This window comes from Cygnus atratus, chromosome 3 (assembly GCF_013377495.2).
Source record: "Cygnus atratus isolate AKBS03 ecotype Queensland, Australia chromosome 3, CAtr_DNAZoo_HiC_assembly, whole genome shotgun sequence".
NCBI classification, from domain to species: domain Eukaryota; kingdom Metazoa; phylum Chordata; class Aves; order Anseriformes; family Anatidae; genus Cygnus; species Cygnus atratus.
Genome location: NC_066364.1, coordinates 68910136 through 68937694, shown reverse-complemented (window position 1 = coordinate 68937694; position 27559 = coordinate 68910136). Strand labels below are relative to the sequence as shown.

At 40.6% G+C, this 27559-nt stretch overlaps 2 protein-coding genes, 1 long non-coding RNA gene and 1 other non-coding gene across 7 annotated transcripts in view; 1 reads left to right on the top strand and 3 right to left on the bottom strand.

Annotated features, from left to right (window-relative positions):
• Positions 1-316: 316 nt before the first annotated feature.
• Positions 317-26889, bottom strand: KATNA1 (katanin catalytic subunit A1). Of its 2 annotated transcripts, none has more exons than XM_035538756.2 (11): positions 26871-26889; positions 15427-15601; positions 14564-14721; positions 11268-11451; positions 9599-9720; positions 8252-8357; positions 7871-8029; positions 6620-6746; positions 4974-5108; positions 4576-4702; positions 317-646 (listed from the first exon to the last, which is right to left on the bottom strand). In XM_035538756.2, exons 2-11 carry the CDS (start codon positions 15595-15597, stop codon positions 448-450), a joined length of 1488 nt encoding a protein of 495 aa, XP_035394649.1. In that variant the 5' UTR covers positions 15598-15601; positions 26871-26889; the 3' UTR covers positions 317-447. The 2 variants fall into 2 exon arrangements, with proteins under 2 accessions (XP_035394649.1, XP_035394648.1); XM_035538755.2 differs by lacking the exon at positions 26871-26889 and adding an exon at positions 20099-20267.
• Positions 20450-20520, bottom strand: TRNAG-GCC (transfer RNA glycine (anticodon GCC)). The gene has a single exon. It is a non-coding gene; the product is annotated as a tRNA-Gly (tRNA).
• Positions 21076-25890, top strand: LOC118244063 (uncharacterized). The gene is made up of 2 exons (XR_004777439.2): positions 21076-21285; positions 22515-25890. It is a non-coding gene; the product is annotated as an uncharacterized LOC118244063 (long non-coding RNA).
• Positions 23129-27559, bottom strand: part of LATS1 (large tumor suppressor kinase 1) — a 23165-nt gene continuing 18734 nt past the window's right edge. For all 3 annotated transcript variants that reach the window (XM_035538752.2, XM_035538753.2, XM_035538754.2), the window contains exon 8: positions 23129-27351. In XM_035538752.2, coding sequence (XP_035394645.1) covers positions 26833-27351 — 519 coding nt within the window. In that variant the 3' untranslated portion in view covers positions 23129-26832. The remainder of the gene's footprint in view (positions 27352-27559) is intronic.

Below are 27559 nucleotides of genomic sequence, written 5' to 3'. Positions count from 1 at the left end.
TTAATACAGAACCTGTACAAAGGTTAAGGGTAAATTCTCTAAGGTCAGTGAGCAAAACCATCCATTTAACTGTGTGCTCATCCTGTTTTCCAGCTTTCAGCATCCCTTACTTGTGTAACAGGGTTTTCTGTGTTGTTTTTTTTTTTGTATAATTGTTTTTTTCAAGAGCAGACCCTTGGATGCATATGTTCCAGTATTAATTTTAACTCATATTTTAAAACCTTGAAATTAAAGCAGATCCCACTAATAGCTTTCACCTTTGAGAAAAAACAGGCAACTACTGAGCTAGTTCAAAGACAGCTAGAGAGAATTTGCATTTTAAAAAATATTTATTTAGATATCTGTTGCTCTTAAATTACAAAAGTTAAAAAGAGCACGCAGTGCACTGACACACTAACTACTTCTGAAGCTCTTTTAAGACGTAAGGTGACTTCAAGATAAGACAACTCAGCATGATCCAAATTCAACTATCCATTTCTCGTATTTCTCAATGTCCGCAGCAGATACAGATTTAGAAACTTTCTTTAAAGCTATTTCAAAGTCTTCCATAGTTGTTGGCATGTGCATTTCATCTCGGGAAAGATTTCTTATTTCTTCGGGTGTCAAGCCTTCAATACGCCTTCTCATAGCCATCAACGATGCATCCCTGTTAGGTATGGGGTGGGAAGGATGGGGACGGAAGAAAAAAGAAGTTACCCAATAGAGGATGGCAAGTTCCACTGTTTGAACATTCCAGTTAAGCTGTTACATTCAAAAAAGCCACAAAAAGTAATTTTTAACTTTTATAGGAAGATTTTTAAGTGCTTGGAGAGCTGGCAATACCATGCCACCCATATTTTTGAAACATTGATTTATCCTCACTGGATCTTTGAATAGCTGTTAAACACACAAGCTGAACAAATGAGGTAAAGATTAACCAGTTTATCTAAGGCTAATGCATGCCTATGATGCAGCTGCTGTATTTAGCATTTTTAATCAGGAACAAGGTGAAGTAATGGTTCACTACTCCCATGTATAGAAGAAGGAGCTGGAGTGTTTTGAATGTTTCCTGGTCCAAATAAGTCTGCTTCAAAGAAAGAGCGGTCTACGTTATCTACCTCCAGTCTGTACATTCAAAACTAAACAGTAAACTACAAAACTTGTTCAACCTTTGGCTCCTCAGACTTCTGGTCTCATTAAGCATCAACTGTTGCGCTTATGAAGACATTTTCTTGCTGCATTGTTTGACTGCATTTGGATTTCCAACATTAATACAAGTAGCAGCTGATGAGCTGAATACTTTCATAGATGGAAAACACGGAGACTGAAGTTCCTGCTATTTCACTGTTATAAAGTCTGCTTTAAAAAGAAAATGCTATTTTGTCTAGCAGTAAAAATGGAAAGGTAATCCAGGCAACATCACAAAAGTACATATCATATCATAATAGTAGGTGAGGATCCAGAGGGGAAAAATCTTATACATAGTCTTCTAGGAGGATTTAGAAAGATCGTTTCAGCACATTCTGTTACAGATTTTCCCCCAAAGGAAACCATAACTGACAGACTTCTGAGTTCTAGTTGCTAACAAATTATTTAGCAAGTTCATGAATAACAACTAGAACTTCAGAACAGCAACAATGAAGAAAGAGTTGCTTTGTTAAATTCCATCTTAGCCAAATGTCACCATGCTTTGCTGTTATGTCATCATTTGTTATCTAAAAGCCAGTTTAACCCAGCCTGCAAAGGGGGAAAGAAAGAGAAGTATGCCATGCATCTGATTTGCCTCTCGTCAGCAGCTTACATGGAATAGATAAATAAATACATAAATCATCAAGTGCAGCTGCCACCACTTTCTTAGGTAAGGTCATTTTGCCGATATTCCAACACCAACCACCAACTCTGACTGCTTTCTCGAACGCACACTGGGACCCTGGCAAGCTATGTTCAAATAAAAAGAAACCACACGCTGGAGTCTCTCTGTTCCAAACACCTTTCAAGCTTCAAGCTCTGCTCAATGATTCAAAGTCCGTTCCTACTGACATCTAATATGCAACTTAGATGCGATTTTACATTTCCTGAATATGCTTTTTTAAAATAAAGTTTCACCTTCATTTTTCATGGTTTTATGCTTACTGTTAGGAGCTGCACTGGTATCTCTGACTGCTTTTCACTTTGGCTCAGCAAAGTTTGGATTTTACCTCGAGTTCTTTAAAGTAGGAGAAAATTTGAGCAAAGCAGAGTTCTTGGCCCACTTAAGTTTTACTTATCCCTAGCAAGGACTGTTAAATTCAGCAAATCTGAACTTGGCCTGTGTTTGTATACCAAGTCTGAAACACAAAAGCACTTTAAGATCAGCCGTAAGTCTTTTTGTCTCAAAGTAAATGAAACAATCGTGTCTAAAATCTGTCTTCCCTCACGTCATTAACAAACTGTAAACACACAGGCTAATGTAAGTACTTTCTTACTAGTAATCATGCACATCCAGATCCCAGCTTGTCCGCATTTCTGGTTGCTGCCACCCCAGTCGTTCTAAGATGACTGCCCCAAATGAAAGACTCAGGTGTTTGTTTGCTTTCCTATACTATTTGTCCAAATGCACTTGGATTAAAAAATAAAAAGCAACAGTATACAAGTGAAATTCCCTCAAAAACATTACAATTATTCTGACTTTTAAACAAGTGTTTTAGTATCCAGTGCAGTATTCATTACAAATACCAAACACTGTATCTGGAAAAGCAGACTGGAAAAGGCCAACTGCAGCTAAAATGCACAAACTAGCAGAACTAATAAACTTTTTTTATAACATGAACTTATCAGCACAAACTCCTTTCAAAGCACGACCCACACCAAAACTGAGCAGAACGCCACCACAAATTCGTTTCACAAACAAAACAAATCCGTACAGCACTGACTGCGAGCATCGAACATTCTTTTCCCAGACACTGTGTAAAGTTCGTTCCTAAATGATACCAAGCCTCCAAAGTCCCTCTTCAGCCTTAGGTGACCCTTTGTGCTTTGGTGGCAGCTCTGCCTACAGGCCACTCAGTCATCCCTGCAGCATGGGATGTCCTCTCAGCTGTGCTGACAAACGTTTGCAGAGCTGTACTAGAAATCAGGCAAGAAACAGATCTGCTTTTGAGGAAAGCCGTGAACTGGAGCAGTTCTCAGCCTGCTCAAAGCACAGCCCCACAACGGTTGTGTTGGCACAACTTGGAGGTCCAGCCTAGCACTGCCACTCTTTAATGCTACCTCCAGAGCCTGAAAGCATGATTACACAGGTGCTTGTTAGAGGACAGCAGCATCTTGAGAAGTTTCAGTTGTCACTTGCTGCTGGTTCCGTAGTTTACCACCTCTGCAACTGTGCCAATGCAAATTTTAGATGTAAAATCTAATATTAGACTCTTAAGAGAGCGATCAACAATTGGAAAGGGAATGAAAGGAAAAAAAACTGGGGGAAGGCTTAGAAGGTATTTAAGTGATTGTATGCAAACAGTACTAAGAACACTAACGGTATTCTTGGCTGCATTAGGCAAAGTATTGCCAGCAGATTGATAGGTGATCCTTATCTCAGTGTTGGTGAGGCCACACCTGGAGCTCTGTGTCCAGCTCTGGGCCCCCCAGTACAAGGGAGAAACGGACATACTGGGGAGAATCCAATGGAGGGCCACAAAGACGAAGAAGGGACTGCAGCACCTCTCCTGTGAAGAGAGGCTGAGAGAGAACTGGGACTGCTCAGCCTGGAGAAGAGGAGGCTCAGGAGGGGGATCTCAATGATACCCGAAGGGAAGACGCGATGAAGATGGAGCCAGGCGCTTTTCAGTGGTGCTCAGGGCCAGGACAAGAGGCAATGGGCACAAACTGGAGCACAGAAGGTTTCCTCTGAACATCAGGAAGCACTTCTGTGCTGGGTGGGTAACTGACCACTGGCACAGGTTGCCCAGAGAGACTGTGGGGTCTCCTCCTTGGAGATCTTCAAAAACCGCCTGGACACAGTGCTGGGCAGCCTGCTCTGGGCGTCCTGATTGAGCAGCCAGTCTGTGGTTCTATACTGCGCAGAGGTGGAGATGGAAGAGGTAGGAGAAAATTCCTCAAGTCAGCTTTATCACTAAAGCCAACGTGCTAGGTACACGGCTGTTGTACTGTCACAATATGGTACGCCTTTTCTTTATCACAAAGAACACTCCGTATTTTTACTGTAGTTATTCTGGCCTCTGTCACTATCACCTGTTACTCCCTCAACAGAACATCCATTTGTATGAGCTCAGTGGAATAACGGCAACTCTACTGGTTGAAGTCTACCATCCTGTGGATATTCCTCACACAAGGAATTTGGTGTACATGAAGGAACGTGGAATGTTACCTAAATCACAGCTCATTTACATTAGTATGTTGCAACTGCTCTTCATCATTGTCATATGACAATATCAAATAGAAATATAGGTAAACATGAATGCCGTATTTTACCTTTTAGCCATACATAAAGGACAAGTTACAGCGTATTCTTATCCGACAATTTTAATCACATAAATTAGATTTAAAAACAACTTTCTCAGAGTTTGTAGCAGTAATAACACAACCAATGCAAACTTAACATACCTGCATACGTTGGTAATGTCTGCACCTGAATATCCCTCCATTTTCTCAGCTATATTTGCAAGGTCAACGTCATCTGCCAGTTCCAGCTCCCGCAGATTTATTCTTAGGAGTTCCTCTCTACCTTTTGCTAATTAAAGAATAGAAAATTGACCTTTACAATCTGCTTTCTGAAGATAAATAACGAATTGAAGAGGGACAAAGAGGAAGGACAAGGAAAAGGACACTGCACTTGCTACGGAAGTGTTCAATGTTTTGATTTAACCTGATCCTAAATTTGTAAATAAATTTGCATATATGTATCAAGAAGTTTTTTAAGATCAGCCAATCAAAACTAAATGAGTTCTGATATAGTTTTGATTTCAGTCTTTTCAGCCCCTCCTCTCCCCAGGTCTTTATACCTGATGGTAAAGGAATGTAAATTCTCTTTTCTAGTCTTCGTCTTAGGGCTTCATCAATATCCCAAGGAAAATTAGTAGCAGCAAGTACCATGACCATCTTAGATGGATCATCATTTTCAGTGGCCCCTCCGACACCTGCATTGGAGAAAAGAGTAAAATGTACATATGTTTTATTAAGTTTGACATACAGAGAGAACAATATCCACAATTCTATAATATTAAAGCAGCTGTCCAAGTGCAATAATAAAAATAAAGTGCAATAAAGTTCAGGTTTTTAACTATCTGGCAGACTGCAAGCAGAAATGCAGACTCAGTTCAGTTGGGAGCAATGGCTTAGGCTGTACAAGATCAGGAAGTTCCTCCCATCATGGCTGGAACACTTCTACAGCAGAGCTATTTCCATTTCTGCCACTACAGCGTTTTGAATTTTCACACCAATGTCATGTAACAGCACGCAGGGGCTGGGCAGTACGCACCAACAGCCTTGCCAAAGCAGCATTATTCCCTAACAAAAGTTTGTTCACTTCTGAATTCAAGCCAAATGTTTCACATACTTAAGTGGATTCTTATGAACTGCTGAAGTGAACGTTCAAATTCGGTGGCTAAAACATAATTTTTAGACAGGGAAACCACCTCAGTCTCCAAAGCACTGTGAAACTGCAGCTAAATGAAGAAGTTGTATTTCATTAAACTTGCTAGGATCTGCACTTACTGTTTTGGCATATAATCATAGAACCGGGCTGGGGAATAGCCATTGTACCTAGTCTGCCTGAAAATTTGCATATAAAGCACCATTTATGAACTCTCAAGTGAAAGGACTTCAAATAGTTGTTACTAATAAAATTAGCTTCTATACATACTTGAGTTATGAGAATAGCATTACAGCTCTGCTGCTCTTTAAACTCAGACGTAAAAGGGTATCAACATCAGAGAAATAGAATATACAAGTCTCCTGACTCATAGAATTCTATCACAAATTACTGCAGAGATTAGCACTTTTTGGTTGCTCCTTTCTGCTCCCTTCTTGCCAAAAAGGTGGTAAAAAGGGTGCTTCTAACAATATTTTAGTTACCTACTTTTAAGCTTCGTTGATTTGCTGAATATTAAGCAAATAGCTGTAACGAACTCAGTGTTTTAAGAAGAGAAGTCTCCCAACCACTTCTACAAAACTATTTTCTTCATTTTTAATTTATAACTTTAGGAGGAAAAAAAATCCCAAAGACATTAAGTATATGAATTGCCTTTGAAGTTTAAATTGGAACAGGTGACAGTTATTTTGAACCACTTCTCTACAAGTAAAAAGCAGATGGTACTCCAGGTAACAACTTAAATGCCATGCTGGCTGCTACATTTATACTTTTCTCCTTCTGCAGTTCTGAAGTCTTGCATTCTCTACTGAATCTTCATTATTGTGGGTTAGTAATACAAGGTCAGTGCTCAGAAACTGAAAGACAGTTAAATAATTGGTTTCTTTTTTTCTTCCACACTGGCAGTTGGAATAGTGTGTGTGTGTGTGTTTTTTGCCCCAATTTTATACAAGTCTTTGAGGGAAATTACATCTGAAGAATGAAGTTTGGATTCCCCGCCCCCCCCCCCCCCCCCAAGTTTCCTCCAGCCCAGAAGCTCCGAGTGATCAGGTTATTTACCATCCATTTGAACTAGCAGTTCTGCTTTCACACGTCGGCTAGCTTCATGCTCCTCTGAGGTTCCACGGCGACTACAGATAGAGTCTATCTCATCAATAAATATAGTTGTTGGGGCATAAAATCGAGCCTGAAGAAAGCAAAAGATAAAGCAGAAGCTGAAATGGCAGGTCTACTCACATTTAAGAAATGGTAGCATGTTCAGAGTTGAGTAACGACACACTTATCCCAAAGAATCAGCCCATAAGTATCAAACAGTACCTAACCTTCTGCCTCTTGGACCACCACACAGAGCTATAGAGCAGCTGCGCACCCATTAACGACATTTGAGCAGAACATTTTATGGCAGTCATAATTGCTAGGGCTATTACCTTATTAAATATTAAAAAAACATTACGAACATCATTTTTAACTTTGTCAAAGTCATCGCAGAACACTTGAATAAGAACTCAGGTGAAGTTAGGACTAACAGCAGGCTAGGACACCGTGATAAGGACCGTCCAAGAGACAGGTCAACTGCAAGATAACCCTAACCCTTCTGACAACGGAAGAAGTCAAACGAAAAGGGTCTACAATAATAAAAGTGATTGCCCTAGAGCATTTATGATGTGCTCCTTTGTGTATATGCATTCTTTTAATTGATGGTAATGATATTAACTTGTTAAATATCATCACACTATATTGCAAAAATCTTCTATTTCCTGACTACTGTAATTGCAACTCTGCTGCCCCCTTCAGCACTTGGCACCCTGGCTAACACTGCACGCAAGCCTGGTGACAAAAAAATAATACTACAATGTTCTGAGGCATTTTCAAGCATTGCATGCTATGAAGCCAACTACATACTTGGTACTGTTTGGAAGTCCACTTATCTTAAATACAAGTCAACCACAACAAAAAAAGCGCCCATCCGCAACAACAAAACACACACACAGCCTAAATAGGGTTTCCATCCAGAAAGCAATTATTCTCCTTCCAGATTTACCTACAAGCTTGTCCTACAGCACTCATCAGCCTATAGCTAGCTATCTCTAACAAGTTAACCCTGAAAATAAAGATGACCCCATTTTTTAGTTTAGAAGCTGTTCACTAATAACCACATCTTCAGTGTACATAGCCAAATCAGAAGGTCCTGACGTGTTTGAAGCTTGGAAAGCTAGCTCTTACATATGCTCTAAATTCTAAAACTTGGCAAGGTTTCACTATTCCAGAAGTAATTCTACTTCATTGTTTATGTCAAGAAACTTCAATCACCATTTCAAATAGCAGACGAACAAGCTTCTCAGACTCTCCTCTGTATTTTGAGGTAAGTGTGGAAGAAGAAACATTGAAAAAAGTAGTCTTGCATTCAGTTGCTACAGCTTTTGCCAGGAGGGTCTTTCCAGTACCAGGAGGACCAACCATCAGCACACCCTATTAAAATAAAATAAAATAATAAAAAAAAACATTTAAATACAGCTGAAGACAGCATTTATCTGTCTGATACCTTTATTTTGTTAGTACTATTTGCCATAAGTATTGTTATTAAAAAGTGGAAAAAATTTATATAAGCTGTAAGACACCTGTAATTTCTTGTTGCTCCAAGATCCAACCTCAGAATCCTACTTATGATCACAGGATCAGATTTTTTCATACCTTCCATGGTCTTCTAATTCCCTTAAAAAACTCCGGCATCCACATCGGTAAAACTACAGCTTCCTTGAGCAGCTTTTTAGCTTCTACTAAATCAGCAATATCATCCCTGACAAGAAAGAGAAAGTTGTTTGACAGACTCAGACAGGCTGCAAAAGAATCAGTCCACAGCTGAAATCAATATGCAACAGAACTCAATGTTATGTACTGGCTCTTCAATAATTCAGACAAATGGGTTGGATTTAATTAAGTTCTAGTGGCAAAGGCCTACAACCAGAGTTGCCAACCAGCCTGTAGACTCCTGCTGCATGCTAAAGCAAAGAGGCATTACCTATTTCACTAAAGCACTGCTGTTCTTATTCACAGCAAGAATAAGCAGAATAAGGCAAGCTGGGTAAACTTATGCTAGTCACAGATGATGGTTTCCTCTTTTGCTAAGAAGTTGGCTGCCTCTTAAATTTGAATACCATCTTTCATCATTACGAGAACAATTTACTGAAGACCAGTAAATGGAGATGAATTGGAATAATTTTTTAGAATTCTTTTTCAAAGCTACAAGTGTATTAATTCTTAAAAATTTTATGGGCTTGCCTTATTTTCTTGAGGGTAACTCACAGGGCATTCCACTTACAGTGTGCGCCCAAGTGACGTTTCAGTTACAAAACATATGAGGTGGAAAAATTAGTTTCAAATCTGAAGTTGTAATTTAAGATTCAGTATAAAAATTGATTCATATATTCACATATTAAACTGAGATACATGATAGATGTCCTATGCATACAAAGTTGTTAGGGTTTGTTCATTTTTTTTTTAAGCCTACTTCATTTGCCAGATTTTTGCTCATTTAATCCCCACAAAAATCACATAAGCTTGGAAACATTCAGAATACAAAACCTCCTTTGTATACGGTTTAATATTTAACACATTTATGTAAAGGCCCTGACACGTGGTTATATTTTATACTGGCAGTCATATCATGTCCAGCAAGAACTCAAAGGGTTCCTATATTGACACAACTTCCTTGTTAATTGGTATTCTATCTTGATACACCCCTGGGTAACAAAACAGGTTTTAAATGAAGAGACTCTGTCAGACAATACAATCTTACACATTACAAAATAGCATCTCAAAAATTGGTATCAGGACTCTTAGAAGAGACTGAGTTTTGTACGGGTGAGTAAACAAGTTCTAAAAATATTCAACTACACAAGAGGCTTAGCTGACTATTTAAGGAAAGCCTTTATGTACTTTTTATATGTAAGCATAAGCTAAAATATTTAATTCTTATCATAATGTACAAGAGAAAAAAGCAAACAACAATTCAGATCTGGCAACAGTATTCAAACTTACCATCGAATGTTGGGATTTTGAGAAATTATATCTCTTTCCAAAGCTTCTACTAAGTCTTTATCATATCCAGTACTATCAAACTTCTTTGGTTCAGACTCTGAAATCTCCGATGTGGATTTGTTCTACGTAGAAGGCAAATGGCAGCGTAAATACTTTATAATGGTTATGCTACTAATGGGTTTTCATAACAAGACCACAAGTTTCTAGAAGGCAATATAAAACAGCACAAAAGTTATGAGGCATCTGTATTACTGCTGCACTGCAGTATTTATTTGGTTCACTCACACTTCTGTACTGCTCTGGTCCCATTTCCTTCTCCCCAAAGCCAGCATATTGCAACGATGCGGTTTCTTGCTTCAGTAGATAATCAAAACTGCACACACCTATCCCAGTATAACAGCGTTTGCCTCTTCTTACAGAGGAGTTGAAAACTATCTGCAGTACTTAGCTGGGCAGGGGAGTTCTCTGTGAAACTGGAGTAGCCTAGCCTAGCGTGACACCTTATAACTCACATCTCGTAGGTATCATAAATATGTCAAGTAGACAAAAAAAAAGTGAAGCAGGACTTCCATATGTAGCTTGAGCAAAGCTGATCGGCATGAGGACCATAAAAGTAATAGGAAAGCTAAATAACTTATAAGCATACAAGAACATAGAAGCACCTTTGCACTAGTCAGAAGAAAAGAAGCTACACAGTTGAGTAGACTCGAACAGCAGAGATCACGCAACTGAGAGCAAATAAAAGCACTAAACATATCTCTTCTTTTATACACTTAGTAAGCACTATGTATGATAGAACTGAAAAAAAAAAAACCACAAACGAGAAGAAGAAATCCACACTATCCTGCCTCAGCATATGTATGTCCTTTGAACGAGGACCATTACTCAAAGAGAATGTGATTTAATTCCTACTAACTAAAAGTATCAAACTTCATGGGTAAACATTTCTACCCGTGTAGTTTACACTATTTGCACAGGCCATAACACCTTGCCCACACCGTGAGGTTGCTGGAACTAAGAGAAACTTTAGTACACGGACATGAATACAGTGTCCTCAGTATGATCCCTTACTATGATCATTAGCTAAATTTATGGAGACTGGAACAAAATTTCAAGCACTTCAGCTGAAAAGAATAGATCCCACATCATTCTCTTTCATGAAGTATGTCAGGTTTTTGTTTGCTCTAGAATCTGGAGCTAATAGCACATCTCATCAACAAGAACAAAAAGTACGCAAAAGTGTCTCTTTAAAATTAAATAAATCTTGAAATGCTTTGGAATAGGCAAGTCAACCTCAGTCTAAACTATAGAAAAGCAATAAAAACCCCACAGGGACATCACATCTAAATGAGCTCCATCAAGCTTGTTGTCAGTAATTAAATGGTATAATCTTAAACAACTATCTCCAAATTGCAGTGAACAATCCCACATTTGGCAGATTACTTCCTCTGGATGGCTTTATTACTAGGTTTCTGTTTGCTTAAATTAATCCATTTTGCACCCTTCGGTAAGCAAGACTGTCCGTAAAGCAAAGATACCTCATGAAGTTAGATTAAAATTGGCACACTGACTTGAAAAGAAGAAATAGTTTATAGGCATCTAATTTTATAAAATATTCAAGAAAACAAGACTGAATTTCTAAACATCCTGAAGCTGTCTGCAAACTTACCTTTTCCTCTTTTCCTTTATTTTGCTGATCCTTTTTTTCCCGGCCACGGACTGCCTTCCCTTTATCATTGGGATTTCGAGAGGATGGGCGGTGAGGGCCTCTGACAGCTGCACTTATGCGATTATTGTGACCTCTGCAATCGCTGCACTGAGCAGACTGACGTTTTCTGGGTCCTGGCGAAGGTCTAATTAGTTGTAATATATGCAAAAAGCCTCAGTGCAAAGTCACTGGTGAGCACTAAATAACCACATCAAGTGGTTACAAGCTATAGAAACCATTTTGCTCAAGATAAAAATCTATCTGCATATATTGATGTTGCACTCAGTGAAATTAAAGGCACCAACAACATTACAAGTCACCATACAGAACATGTAGGTCAGAAACAAGACAGACGTTTTTAGATAGGCACTAGACGTTCACTTTCCCTTTGCCACAAGCTCGGGGCTCATTATTTGCTTAAAGCAAGCTTCTTGCTTTGCATATTTCACAAATAAAAGTAATTCTAGTATTTTGAAGCTTAGAAAAAGAAAAAATATATATATATACATTTCATTCTTATCACAATTGTTCTCACTTCCAACTCAAATAAGCACAAGTGTTTCTTGGTAACATATTATTTTTACATCTCAATGGGAAAAAGAAAACAAAAGTCTGATCTCTCCCATCACTGACTATCATTCTGTTGCTGGCATAACCTAGGACTAACTAAAACAGCTTCGTGTTACATTTTGAGTTGGCTTCTATCAGACTTTAACTTCAGAGAGGTATCATTTTTGTTTTAAAGGGAAATGCAGAGAAACACGCACACACAAAATAACTTATAAAAAGCATTTCTGAACACCAATCAAGATGTCTTACCAAGATTTTCAAAGGGAAAACACATGCTATTTTTTCCCCTGCCCCTCAAAGCTCTCCTCTCAGAACCTCCAGCTTGCAAAAACGGAGTCACTTAAAATATTATGTTTTGGACACACGTGTTATAACTTACATAATCACATAATTATTTAGGTTAGGTTGGAAGGGACCTCTTAACATCATCTAGTCCAGCCCCCCTGCTCCATCAGGGTTAGAGTAAGCTGCCTAGGGTTGCGTCCAGTCAGATATTGAGTATCTCTAACGATGGAGACTCCACAACCTCTCTGGGAGGTCTGCATCAGTGTCTGACCATTCCCACAGTAAAAGAGCATTTTCTTATGTTCTGGTGGAATTTTATGCATTTTAATTTGACCCTGTTGCCTTCTGGCCTGTCAGTGGCTACTAGTGAGAGGAGTCTGGCTCGCACATCTTCATTCCCTCTCATCAGGTATTTATGCAGATGGATAAGATTCTCCTGAGCTTTCTCTTCCTCAAGTAACCACCTTTGGTGCCCTGTGCTGGACTCACTCCAGTAAGATGATCTCTCTCAATACTGGGAAACCCAAAATAGACAGAGCACTCCAGGTATAATGACTTGCCTCCAAATAGACTTCATATCACCGATAACAATCCTCTGAGCCCAGTCATTCAGCAAGTTTTTAAATCCACCTAGCTTGTCCACTTACCTAACCTGTACTTTGTCAGCCTGCCTACAACAGCATTGTGAGAGACAGTATCTACTAAAGTTGAGGTAAATAACATCCGCTGATCATCCACCAAGTCAGTCACCTCATTGTAGAGGGCAATGAAGCTGGTCAAGCATCATTTCCCCTTTGTGAATCCATGTTGACAACTCCTGAGCACCTGCTTGTCCTTCACGTGGTTGGAAATGTTTTCCAGAAAGATTTTCTCTACCATCTTCCCAAGTATTGCTTATGTGTAGTTCTCCACGTTTCTTCTTACCCTTCTTGGAGGCAGGAGTGATACTTGATCTTTCCCAGTCTTCAGACACCTCTCCCAGTCACCATGGCCGTTCAAAGATAACTGAGAGTGGCATCACAGTGACATCAACCTGCTCCCTCTGCACAGCCATCTGACACGTGGACCTTCAGTTTGTTCAAGTGCTCTCTAACCTAGTTCTCCCCCAATGAGGGAGAGGTGTCTTTGCTCCAGACTTTCCCTTTGGTCTCAGGGGCCTGGGTATTCCTGAACACCAGTTTTATTGGTAAAAGCTGAGACAAAGAAGGCATTAAGTACCTTGATCTTCTCCACATCACCCATCACCAGTTTCCCTGCCCCATTCATCAGCGGGCCCATGTTCATTTATGTACTTATAGAACTGTTTCTTGTAACCCTTCATCAGATTCAACTCCAGACTGGCCGCCGCTTTTCTAATCCTGTCCCTACAAGACCCGACAGCAATTCTGTACTTCTCCTGGGTCACCTCTTCACACTTTTGGTCCAAGTTCACTTCAGCTCACCCATGCAGGCCTCCTGTCACCTTTACTTCATTTCTTGCTTGTCAAACTGGACCTTTCTTGAGCTTGGAGGAAGTGATCCTTGAGTACCAGCCAGATCTCCTAGACCCTTCTCCTCTCCAGGGCTGTATAACACGGCATTTTTCCAAGCATCTCTCTGAAGGGGTTGAAGTCGGCTCTCTTGAAATCCAAGGTTGTGGTCATGTTTCTCCTACCTCTTCTTTAGATCTCACACTCTGTAATATTAGTCAGTGCAGCCAACGTTGCCCTTGTCCTCAGTTCTTCCTTTCAGTATCACGTGCAAAGCATCCTTCCTTGTTGGCTCCTTAATTACCTGTGCTAGGAAGTTACCATCAGTGCACTCAAGAAATCTCCTAGATCGCTTGAGCCCTGCTGTGTTGTCTTTCTAGTAGATATCAGGCCCTGGTAGGTGTGAGGCTTACAGTTATTTGAAATGAGACTGCTCCAAGTTTCGAACTTTCAAACAAACAAAAAAAAAACCACAGCAGCATATTGTAGCATAACTAACCAGTTCGTGGAGATCAGGGTACCAACTTGCTACACAAAATGAACTGAACTTGGACACTTCAAGGTTTTCCCATTACTCTGGTAACATTTCATCCTTGTCGTGTCAGATACATGCAGAATCATTTTAAAGTTGATGAAAAGCAATTCAGGAATAGAGTTGAGCTTCCACGGAATGACAAGTTTAACTCAACTCAGAAAAACCGAACAAATGCATGCACAAAGAACCTTGACATTGGTCAGCCCATAAAGGACGAAAGCCTCAGAGTGTTCTGAAGGAGGATGCCTCAAAGCGGCATCTCCACCACCAGAAACGGCGGCATGTGGCTGACGTATTATAAGTCATACAAGCTCTGGAACAAAAATTGCACAGGAGCAGGCTGGAGTCAAAGCATGTTTTACACTGATAAATGTTAACGTCTCCAGGTTTCCTCTTACCTCCGTTCAGCAGGTACTGGCAAAGACCAGACTTCTGCATCATGCGCTGGTAATTCTTGTTGTGAAGCTTTCAAAGGAGTACTGTCTAGTTTAAAACTCTCTAGTGTTTTCATTATATCTTTCACATGCTTAGCTTCCACACTTATCTCCTGCCAAACCTGATAAATAGAAAAAAAGGTAGATTACACACAGTGCAAGCAAGTTTGCCCTAATCTTCTGTTTAAGCCTATGTAATGCCTGGATGGATTCCACAAGGTTTCATAAGTTACCTGATCCTACTTAAAGAGACAAGAATAATGCACATCAGATATTAAAAATGTTCTTCTGCCTTTCCCAGCACACAAAGAATAAACAAAGATTTTGAATTTAACACTGAAAAGACTTCTGACAAATTTTCTGTGTTAAACAATACACACAAAAAGAGTATGACAGAAAAGAGTTATCGACTTTTTACCTTATCGACTGAATGTCAATGCAGAAACGATGGCTCATGTTAAGGATAAGTTAACATGGCAGCCACAACTCAGTTTCTGTTAAGTATCTGTAAGTCACACTACTGAAACATAGAGAAATATGACTATTCAAAGTAATACTAGCTGGAAAAAAAGCTTCAGCATAACAGGGGCACTCATCAAAAAGAAGCTGACAAGCCAGACATTGCACTGGCTCCCACTGCTGAGTTTCACTGCCTATTTGTCAGTGTCAGAGCCAGAATTCTTAATGAAGCCTTACATATGTCTGTACGATAACACTAAAGTTTATCAGAGAGCAGTGCAAATATTTTCGGATTTCTGTTCACCAAACAAGGCAATTTTTGCTAGTTTAATGCTTTATCCTCAGTGTCCCAGAAAAGGATTACTTACCTGTTGCCATTTCTGCTGCAGATAGGTATCTCTGACAGAGTAGAGGTACTTATTCATCTGGTCAAGAACTCCCTGGTAGTAAACCATTGCAGAGTCATAGTTTCCCAGTAAGGCATACTCACGAGCCAGCTTTACATTCTCACTGATCATAACAAGGCTCATGTTCAACATGAAGCTGAAAAAGATAGTAAACACATTAAGGAAAAAAATCCCACAAGCCAGGAACAGAGCAAATTTTTGCAACTATTTTCACATGATTGTTACCCCACTAGACATATCAAAGCATAGAAACAGCAGAATACATTGGTTAGAAAAAGGTTCCAGAATGAACGTCACCTATACAAAAAGCAAATTGCTTCTCTATTGGTAGAAGTGGAACTTTTCACTTCATGCGATGAGGATTCTGTTTAAGATTATATACAAGACATGCAGATTTAACACACCTTTACAAACCGCAACTGCATAATCTCCTTCCCTCTTCATTTGGTATTTTATCGTTAGTGCTACAACATCCCCCATACTACAATGATCTGCAGTTAAAAACAAAGTTTTTCCTCCAGATACATTAGGTTCTGTTTTTTGTTTTTTTTTTTGCCTTAGTATTCCCCATATATAAGCCTAACAGCCTGATTCTGCATTGTGGAAAACATTTTTCCCTTTTTTTTTTTTTTTTTGTAAATAGATCTTCAGTTTTATTTAATATTTCCTTGAAACAAATATCCACCTTCCATGCCCACCTTGCCCCTTCCCATCACCCTCATTTTTAAACATCAGAGCCTCCGCTTTGAGGCAGGTAAGATATCAGTGAAATGTAAAGAAAAGCCAGAATTAAACACTCGGTGTGTGGCTGCCCACTTTATTTAACATATTGTTCAAACCATGCTGTTTTTCCCGCAAGTGCTTTTTGGGAGCAAACGCTATGGAATGTGACCTCTTCTACTTTGTAGCATTAGCAGAATCTGTACTTTTAGATTAGAATAGCACAGAATTATTATTTGCACAAGTACTGCAATAGCTAGACTAGCATAGAATAGCTAGCAAGTAGATTTATTCTTTACAGTCCTGCCTTCATCCACATAGCAGTCCTCCTCAGGTTTTACTCATTATTTACACATCCTACCCCCTTCCTCTCCAAGATGCCTGCACCACCTCTACTTTTCCTGTTTCTTTCACACTGAGAATTGCCCTGCTCTCCTCCCAAGTTTCCTAGACCCAAGCACAGACAACATCAAAATAAGCAAATAAACAAGCCTGCAGGAGAGTCTTCTTGCTCGCGTTTCAGCACCTTTACCCAGCGCCAGTAAGAAGCAATTGCAAGCAAGCAATTACTGCTAAGCCCTGGGATGAAGCATACTTGATACAGATCAACTATTTAAAGAATGTAAGAGGCACTGAATTCACGCACGCAATAAACAGACTTAAGACTGAACATATTTCAAGACCAGGTCATGGTCAAATCTGGACACATTAGCAGAGGTTTCAGAAGTCACACTGCTAAAATATTAAGTCCCCACCGTGAAGATGAGCTGCTATGTACATATCAAACAGTCTAAGGCTTCCACTCCTCCTTTTTCTCTTCCCTTCCCCAGTAGCTTTATGCATGAATACACAGCTGACCCGCTCTTGAGCCAGCATAGCTTTTTCCTTCCTTTCTCTTCCTTCCTCAGCTTCCCTCAAAGCTGCAGAGAAAAGTTTCAGCCCAGATGGCAAAACTTTGCCAACAGGACAGCTGAAGGTGGCCCCCGACAGCTCACACCCACCCACGTGCAGGACCTGTACCCTCCCTAATCTCACCCTGGCCAGAGGCTCGCCGAGCTAGCCACGGGGATGTGTACAAACTGATACAGCGAGCGCGGCCAGCAACTCCACACACCGCCATATCCCGCGCTAATTAAGCTGTGGAGACAGAGCTTGACTTGGGAGTTTTGTTTTTTACCTCAGGAGAAAGAGCCTGAAGGTGTTTGCCAGCTGCCGTATGGATCATCACGCAGATATTACTGAAGTTTTTACTGCTATATTTAGGAGCAGGCTTTTCCACTCATGCTCATCCTACCAGATACACCTGTTTGCCTGTCCTGTGAATCCAAACTGATGACTAACGCTTCTGAAATCACACGTTGAGCAAGATGCTAATGAAGGCTTTAAAAATCAAGTAATAGCAAGTTACTAAAGCCAAGCCAGACTTTCAAACACCGTGAGAAGTCATATAGGGAAAAAAAAAAAGGAAAAAAGAAGAAAAGTAAAATGAAACATTGAAGGAACACACAGTATTATTAGAGAAATCCAAGCAGAACAGCAATTCTGCTTAAGTATTGGAGTGGAGGGGACCAACTTTTACAAGTGGAAAGGAACTAATAGCAGGAATCAAAAAAAAGAAGGTAATGAGGCTAGGTTAGGAAGATATGAAAGCTCGGAACCCTGATGACAGTATTGTACATAACAAACAAGCAAATGTGATTTTTAGGTGAGAGAAGGAGGATGGACAGAAAGAAGGACCAGACACAGAAGAAAGATGAGCTAACATCTAACGAGGAAAAAAATGAGAAAGGCGCTCGGTTAAATTTGTAACGTAACCAAAGGTGGTAATTCAAACATACAACAAAATCGCAAGAATCTATGTTTCATTGGTGGTACTAAAAACACAAGAGACTATATATAAACTGTTATATATATACATATATATTCATTTGTTGGTCCGCATTGCCTCGTAAGGCCAGGAGAGCTCCCAGGGGCTTCCAGCAGCGTGCTGGCTGTGTTCGTGCGGGCAGAACCCACACCAGGACAGCGGGGTGAGAGCTTTGACCTGAAGCCAGCTCACGGCTTGCAGCACAAGGCCGTAGCACACTGTGGCAGCTCAGGGCGGTGTGGAAAACACCTGTGGGAGAGGTGCGAGTACACACAAATCCAGAGCTAAACCACACCTGAACAGATTTAGAAAACAATTTTTAAAAGGATCTAATTCCAAACCGCTTAATTTTTAAAGTATTTTCAAATACCTCATACTGTCACGTAACAGGATGTCCAAGCAGCAAGGCTGCACTTATCAGCTATGACCTTCCCGTGAATCATACCCAGTGAAATTATCTACGTCCCAACAGCAACAAGCTTGTAAAGTTGACAACAAGCAGGACAGAAGACAAATAACCTCAGTACTTTGTCTTGTGGTTTAATTCTACGTGTACACACACACTTCACAATACTCTCTCTTTACACTAGCTGTCAGTATTTCGGGTTCCCACAGAGCAACACAAAAGAAACCCATCAAATTAACCCATCTCCAGTAACAGAATACATTTTACCATTTGCCCCAAGCACTCATAATATTTCCAGAGTTTGAAACAGCCAGGAGCAGCATGGGTTGGAACTAACCAAGGTTCAAGGTACCTGCAGCTTTGGAGAATGAGGTTTGGGAACTTTTTTTTTTTTTTTTTTTCTTCACTTTAAAGATAACAGCCTGACCATCATCATGAAAACACTGGGGATGAGTCGAGTTTTCAACAACGACTTTAAGGAATTATCAAGAAATATCTGAAGTTGATCACATTAAATTTGGGACGCTGAACACTAAGAAATCCCCCAAACACACATAAAGAAAAAAAATAATACTGTTGAGATGTTGGGAGGGAAGAATAAAGTCAGGGTCTATCAGTTTTTATGTAGGACCCATCAGCTCCTCGTGTGACTCAGAGAGCAGAACAAGCCCTACAAGGAAAATATTTCTGCAGAGTCCCTCAGTCAGACCTCAGTGCTTGGACTACGCCAGAGCTGAGCCTTGGCAAGGTGTTCAAGTTCCCATTATTTCAGTCTGCTATGCAGGCTTCGACATAAAAGCAAGCACGTGAAATTCAGAAAGCTCTCTCAGCAAACCAGAGGAGAGAAAAACCCAAAGTAAGAGCTTTCAGGAGTCAATTTTTGCTCACAACATTGTGTGGCGGGACCACATCACCTCTGAGTTCCCTTCCAGCTTTAGCATCCTACTCTGAAATATACTTGTTGATGCCAAATGTTGCCAGGAGTGTGATTGTGCCAATTACCCAAGAAATCTTACAGTTGCTGGGCTTATGGGGTACTAAACCACCTGTTTCTCATCTGCTCAGTGCATTTAACAGCAACGGTGGTGAAACACCAGCACCCACGAGTATAAGCACACTTAGCCTGCTGTTTATGCAGAGAATCATCACACTGTTGTATATAGTGGAGCTGTTGGCAGCCAGTTTTATGGTTTTGAGACTGAGCTTGTCAAAAACCTTAAAATACACGGACAAACAACAGACCACCACAGCACAGAGCTCACACCCTGTTCCACAGGGGCTGGTCCCCCCTGAGACAGCCACGGTTCAGCCACCGAGCTGCTCGGTGGGTTTAGCAGGGCCTGCAGCAAAAACCTAACGCAAACGTGTGAGGAAGAACTAAGAAGAGTCGGAAAAGACGGAGAACAGAGAGAAGCGGAGAGCAGGGAGGAGCGCAAAGCCGGAGCCAGCGCCTGCCCGGCGGCGGGCCCCATGAGGCGCCGCATCCCCCGGCCGCGGCGGGGAGGCCGGGGCCGCGCCCCCAGCCCCGGTGAGCCCCCCCTCGGCAGCGCCGACCCCGCTCCCCGCCCCGAGCACCGGCACCCCGGCACCCCGCGCCCCCTGAGGAGCCCCGGGGGGTCCCCACCGCCACCTCCCCTCACCTCAGGGCGGCAGCGCCGCTGCCGTGCCGCGACCGGGGTACGGGGGCACGGGGAGCGCTCGGTACCGCGGTGGCGGCTGCCGGGAGCCCCGGGGCCGCCGCTCCTGCCTCGGCGGCGGGATGGGACGGGACGGGACGGGAGAGGGATGGCCCCGCCTCGCCCGCCTCCTGCCGCCGCCGGTTTGAAGGCAAATCCGGCTGCGTCACTTCCAGCCCGGCGGCCGTGCGCGCTGGTGTCACGTCGCCGCCCGATTAAGGCTCCTGTTTCGGCGCAGGTATTGATGTTGTGGCTGTTTTCTTTAACAATAATTATTACTTTAAAAAAAAAAAAAGAAGGGTTGAAAAGTGTAACTGCATTGGCCGGGAATCGAACCCGGGCCTCCCGCGTGGCAGGCGAGAATTCTACCACTGAACCACCAATGCTGCTACAGAAGCACGTCTCGGGATACCTCAGTTAAACGCCGCGCGGCCGGGCTCTGCCTGCGCCGCCGCCAGCTTTCAAATGGGGCGGGCCCGCCCCACCGCGGCCGTTTGAAACCTGGCGGCGGCCGTTGAGGGCAACGGCTGGGGACGTGGTTTTTATCAACGTGTTTTTTTTTTTTTTTTTTCTTGTACACTTCGTTTAACAGCGTATGGACCTATTGTATGCACACACAGTGTTTTAGCTAAGGGTGGACAAATCCCCTTTTTCTTATTTGTTTGACTTTCCTGTTATAAATTCACTCAGAAGTCAAACAGATCCCAGTAGTTGGTAGGGACTGAGCTCACATAATGCTGCGCAGCTTCCTCGTTTCAGTTATTTTCTACTTATTTACTCTTAAAGCTGAGTGAATTCCTCCCCAGAGATATGGTGGCATTAAACAAATTACAGTAACACAAAGATACCTCAGCCATCTTACGAGCTCCAGTTAGCACGGCTCTGAGGGCAGGGGACCCTCACCAACAGCCTCCCAGGTAATTTTTCACTCCTTACTCTTTAATACCTTTCTCTTCCCAAGACAAGGTGTTAAAGCACGTGAACTTCCCCTGGCTACAGGTAACGAGAAGGAAGGAGAAAGGCCCCATGGCCATAAAACAAGTTTGTTCTCTTGAGGAGAAAGGATTTCACACAGCGAGGAACCCAGTGCCACCAACACGAGCAGGGCCTGCTGCAATTCAGTTTCAGAGGCAAGAGCAACCTGCAAAGAGGTGCTTTATTTACCTATTTACTTCCTGTAATTTAAGACGGGTTTTGCCTAGTGAAGAGTATGTATGCATTCCTTCCACAGAGCACGCGTATTTATTGCTTTGTGACAATCTCTTGAAACTGCCATAAAGGGTGAAGTTCTGGGGAAAAAAAAAAAAAGCATCATGTACGACAGGGCAAAGAAATCCAGATACCAAGGTCAGCGTGGCAGGGGCCACAGAACAATGTCCTTGGGTACCGTGTCCCAGATGGAGCAGGAACTTATCACCTGTCTAAATAGACTCAGTTGCTCAGGAACAAACAGGATCTAAAGGTTGGGCACAATAGAGCGGGTTTATGATAGGCCACTAGGGTGAACTCGAAAGACCTGCAGTACTACGTAGTCTTATTATGTTTATCTCATCCATTCTTTCCCTTTTACTCTTGGGATATTTACCTGTTTGACACTGTTAAGCTGTCACTGATTTAGTTTGTGTTTAACAAATGTCTGATCTTAAAATAGCCCTTTCTATATTAGTTTACTTGCAAGATAAAGCTGTTGATGAGTTTTTAAAATTGTTACTGTATTATACCACTTGATTGATATAAACTGAAGAAGGGAAAAATTTTCCAGATCATAAGCTGATGATGAATGAAAAATAGCTTACATACATATATTTTTATATATATATTTCTCCCCACAAACCAAAGGAAGAAAAATAATAATATATAGTCTCCGCATTAAGACACTGCGTTTTCTGTATGGGTAGTTTTAGATGTGCATTTAAAGAAGTGGACTTTCTTAAAGACAATTTTCCCTCCTCCTAATAAACATGAAAGCTGGGATATGTTGCATCTCTTTTAAGAGAAGGAATAGCTTTATGCTACATAATGTATGCATAATAAATAAGCAAAGTTTTAATTATTTTGATGAAAAAGGCAGCAGACAGGGAAAGAGCACCAATAAATTCAAATCTTGAATATCAAAACGTATACTTTTGAGAATACATTACAAACGTGAGACAATAGCTAACTACAATAACATTTCTGCTTTTAAGCATACACAACTATTTTGTTAACCAGTAGAGCTGTTGCAGTATAAAGGAAACTCTGGAGAGAGGGGTGTGAAGGAAAACAAAACAAAAAAATAAATCTAAGCAACTACTGTTTAAATTTCACATTTCATTAGCCAAAACAAGAATTTGATTTTCACTTACTGTAAAGATTCTTGTATTTTTCATTACCCCAACAGGTGTTACACTACAGAAACTGCTGAGAACAGAAATAGTTTCTAAAACTCTGAAGAAGCGTCACTGATTACCAGTAGCTGATAACTCAAAAATATGTAAAGATGATTCAGTTATCCTGTTCACAAGTTCTAGAATTCTCTCTTATTCTGAAGTAACTTTTTTGTAAGTGTAGTGTTCTGTCAGTGCAACCATCCACTCACAGCCCCCAGGTGAAATATGCTTGCTGCACTAACAGTGGAGTCAGCGGGGGCAAGCAAGTCTCAGTTTCTCAGCTAGCTGGTATAGACGAAGGAACAGTAAAGCTGGCATCTTGCACAAAGGGGAAGGACAGTCCTGGAAGGACCAACTGGAAAAGACAGCGTAAAAGATGCACTTTCATTCCATGTGAACATCAAAGGACTCAGGGATTATGGTCCAAGCCACCATCACACACTCCTATAAAACCCAAACACACCAGAAAGCGTTTGGACATCACGTACCACAGACCTGGCAAAAGGGGATGCCCATGTTATGACAGAGACAAGTAGAGAAAACTCAAAGGCCAGTGAGTAACTTGCTATGGCCAGGAGATAATGCACGACTTTTAAGTTTACTAACAAGGCACGTAATAAATGAACAATTTCCTTAAGCAGAATTGTGCAGTGGTCTATGTATTTAATTGGAGGATCCAAAAAGAAAGTTTATGATACAAAAAAGGCGTTATATATACATATACACACACAGAATATATCTATATGCTTATATAGATAAATCAGTAAACTTGAATAGTGTCTTTATCAAGAGCATCTTAAGGCATTCAAACATCTTACTGTGACATTGATCCAACTCAGTATTTTTTGCTTTGGCTGAGTTAAAGCAAACTGATTAAAAGGTCTGATCTGAAACGCCAAAGACCAATGCCTAAAGGTATCTCGGGTGACAGCAGCAGCATCTAAGAACCCACCCACCGCACTATTAGCTAAATAATATTAAAAGGAGTCTAAATAAATCACTCCCACTCACAGCTTGGAGCTTTGCAACAGCAGAAGATGTCAGTCTCAAAGTGACTTTCTAGCCATATATTCTATAGATTCTATTACAAATCGAGGATAGAAAAGATACAGCAAGAGGGCCTGCCCTAGGATAGAATGCCACTGAATATCAAATAGTATTTACAGTACAGTAACATGATTATAGAACATTTTATAAATACAATTTATATGTATACAAGGGCACATAGGAGAGATTCATTTTCATGCTTTACAAAGTAATCCGAACTAAAACTTACTGCAGAATTCCACAGCTACTGGTTAGGAGCCTCTCTTCTCAACTGCCAGTACAAAGCAATCCCCATGATGAATCACAAGAGAAATACCCATGTTTTAAGCAGCAGCTCTGAAGAATCTCAACAGACTCGAGAGTGTGAAACATGAAGTTTCAAAACATGGGTAAGGCATAGTGTGTTGGCGAGTTGTGCCAACATTTATATAAGTAACTTCCTCTTCTCAGAGAAGAACTTGGACCGTAACACGCTGCATTTTTGCAAAGAAATATATAATGCTTTAGCATATAGATGGCAAAATTCAGACCCGCAATATTACAACTTCTAACACAAGGTAACAGGAAATGCTAGAAGCATCAGCCCAAGTCTAAAAATGGGAAGGAGCTCTTCCTTTGTTTCACAATGGTAAAATACTATTTAATATTTCAGTACTTGCACATGTCCATGAAACACTCGATAATTCCTTTTCAATAAAAGCAATTGGCTTTGCTTAAACAGAACTGTGGTGCCTTTGCAGGACCCTTCTGTGTTGTTGTTTTTTTTTTGTGGTAGTGGTTGCTTTTGTGTTTTGTTTTTTTTAAAGCTAGCTAGAGATCAGTCATAATGTTAAATTGGAATACAACATTATATAAAGCAGGCAAAGGAGAAGTATACTCAGATAAAAATGCAATTTTAACAGTCAATTTAATGAAGAACTGACATTATTTTCTCTGCAAACTTCACAAATGGCAAGGTAGGTTTCATTAAATTACCTTTAACCAGTAATATATTACACTTTACTCCAAGCAAAGTAGACCAGTTTTACTGGGATACTTACTATGAAGGAGGATAATCTTTAAACGTTTATTTACATTGAAAACAATCTTTTTTACATAATATATAAAATGGAGTAGCTATACACTGCAGCCATTTTATAATATTTAAGCTAAATGAAATTAATCTGAAAAGCTATTCTGTTTCAACAGCTGTAGAACAGCTAGACAGAACATACATTGTTTTATTAAGCCAATTTTCACTGTAGCAAGCAACTACCTGCTAAAATTTTGTTTTGTTTTGTAACCATCTCATAATCCTAAGCACTTCACAGTAGAGGGGTGAACTTAAAAAAAAAAAAAAAAAAATGCTTTGTCCTGCGATGAAGTCTGATAAAGAGGGCTGGCAGCATGGAGATGTCTTAACTGCAATTCACTCCTCCCTCGGTTATGTCAACATAAACCATTTTTTGGACAACACTGGAAACTGGATCATTTCAATGAGCACGCCCCACAGCAACAACAAACAACGTCCAGATGCTGAACACCAAGCAGTTTTTTCACTGATCCAGTAACAGTGTAGTACCATAGCCGGCTGCACTGGCACAGAGAGAGACACTGAACTGGAGCACAGAAAGCGGATGAATGGCTGGAAGCGCACAAGAATGCTTTAGACCAGCTCGGTAAGGAACCTGAATTAGCAAGCTAGTGTCTGCTGCCAGAATAGCTATGATGGTCATCAGGACAATGCAATAGCACAAAGTAATGATTTAAGAAAGCACTAACGCTTTACATGTACATTATTACATCTATCCACTGGAATTCAATTCCAAGGATGAAGTGTTTAAAAAGGTAGTGCATTTTATTTATTAATGTGTTAGCTTCAGGGGAGGGAGAGAGAGACGAAGAGAAATAAAAGTGTAATTCTTTCTGCCTCTCACCTGCAACTCCCCGTTTTGTCTCAGGGAATTCATTGACAAGGCTGCCCCGCTCCCTGCACCCAGTAACCTCAGCAGGCTCATTACCCTCCCAAAATGAGACCAAGGGGAAGGCTGCTCACCTGCCGTGGAAAGTTACCGACAGAGTAATGCAGAACGCAGCGGGCAGCCCTAAGCTCCTACTTCTGTTCTGAACTGGGCTGTGAAAGACGGACCACTGAAACTGTGCTGAGGAAAACAAGCAGCTCAGGTAGACGGGTGCACGACATTTCTCCTTGCTGCCTGCGTCACTAGGAGGAAACCTGTTAAAACTAAGGGAAACCGGTCTCCGCAACAACAGTCTCAAAAGCTGTAATTTATACTTCTTTCTCATTACTTTCTCAATCATACAATAAACTATTCTAAAGTTTAGTTTTCAAACTAAAAATTCTAACTAAAGCAGTATTTTTTTCTTCAGACTTTCTAGTTTGGTTGTATTCAGAAAATTAAACTCAATTGCAGAAAGTATGTTTCCTAAAGCTTGTTTTCTCTTATAACTGTAAGAGAACTGATGACAGGAAACAATCACGTTCTTTCTGAGTGAGCAGTCCTCCTGCTTTGAGAGTACCACTCACACACTACAGCATTACTAACGTCAAATTTGATTATGTATTTAATGAAAGACCAGTTCTAATGTGTTAATCACTTTATGATCATACTACAGCCAAGACACCTTCTCGTCCCAAAGCTGAGAACTACACCATTACCGCAGCAGCTGGAAACATGTCACCAGATAGATGGCTCAGTTTTTCCCCACACTGTGAATAATTAGGCTAAATACAGCGAGAAGTGAGGGTACAGCAGCCTCTTCCCCACCCTTGTTCCACTCCTTCCCCCCCCAAATGTATCAGAAAGCTTTATTAGTGTAAAGTAAATTTTATATTTGGTCAATGCAAAGGAAGAACTGTCATAAAAAGAATTCTGGAACAAAGATTTGTTTTTTAAAATTATTTAGTATATGTACAAATAGATACCAGGCATCATCTTCGGGTGGAAAAAAATAAATCACTATTTCCTATTTTAAGTACTTAGAGTACAGAGAACTGGTAATAAAATTCAAGTGATAATTTTTTCACCTAACATTGAATCTCTTCTAAATTAAACAATTAACAATGATGGAATAAATTAATATTTGAAAAAGATTTCCCTGTATTTTGGGGAAACAAAATGTACAGAGAGGGAAAGAGAAGACATAACTTTCTTAGTGTTTCAAAACAAAATAAAGAGCGTGCATATATTCACCCTAGCAATCTTCTCTCAATCCTGTTAAGAGAGGAGACTTCTCAAAAAATCCAGCTGCAAAATAAACTGTTTAGTGTTTATTCCTCTACTAAACATAAACCAGGTCACGATTTTGAACCCCTCTACCTGCTTGTTCTTCATCATCATCATCATCGTCAGACTGCTGTTCTGAGTTTTGGGAACTACCGTACTCATACTCAATGGGCTTTGGATTGTTGTACGGGTAGCCATTGTCATCAAAAAACCTTCGGAACGTGAACTCATAAAAAGCATGCTCAGGATGTTTTCCATTTTTGTACCATCCGTTCAGGGTATCATTTACATTCCCTTCCTTATCATCATCGCTCCACAATTTATCTGGATCAACTGGATCAAAGTTTGATGTGTCCGTAGGATGAGCAATTTTGGGAATGTAGAAAGCAGACTGCCGCCGTAGATCACTTGAAAAATCAATAGTCTTAAAAAATGGATGAGCTTTTATTTCATCTGCACCATTTTTGCCTAAACGATCTTCTGGCCCTCGGCAGAGTTTAATAATAAGGTCGGAGGCCTCTGGAGTCAACTTAGCTTGAGGTGGAATATGAAGCGAAGTTTGCCAGTTGATAACCTTTAAAGCAAAGATGTGATTTTCTATTTACAATCTCATTAAAAAGAAAAACCACAGTGAAAATTAAAAGAATAGAATCATTCAGCACGAGGAAGTATTTTCAAATAAGAGAGGGCAAATGTAAAGCTGCTTTTTCAGAAACACAAACAATATTTTGTGTGGAAATTTGGCAAAATCCAGGCAAAACTTACTCACGTTCCAGATCTAA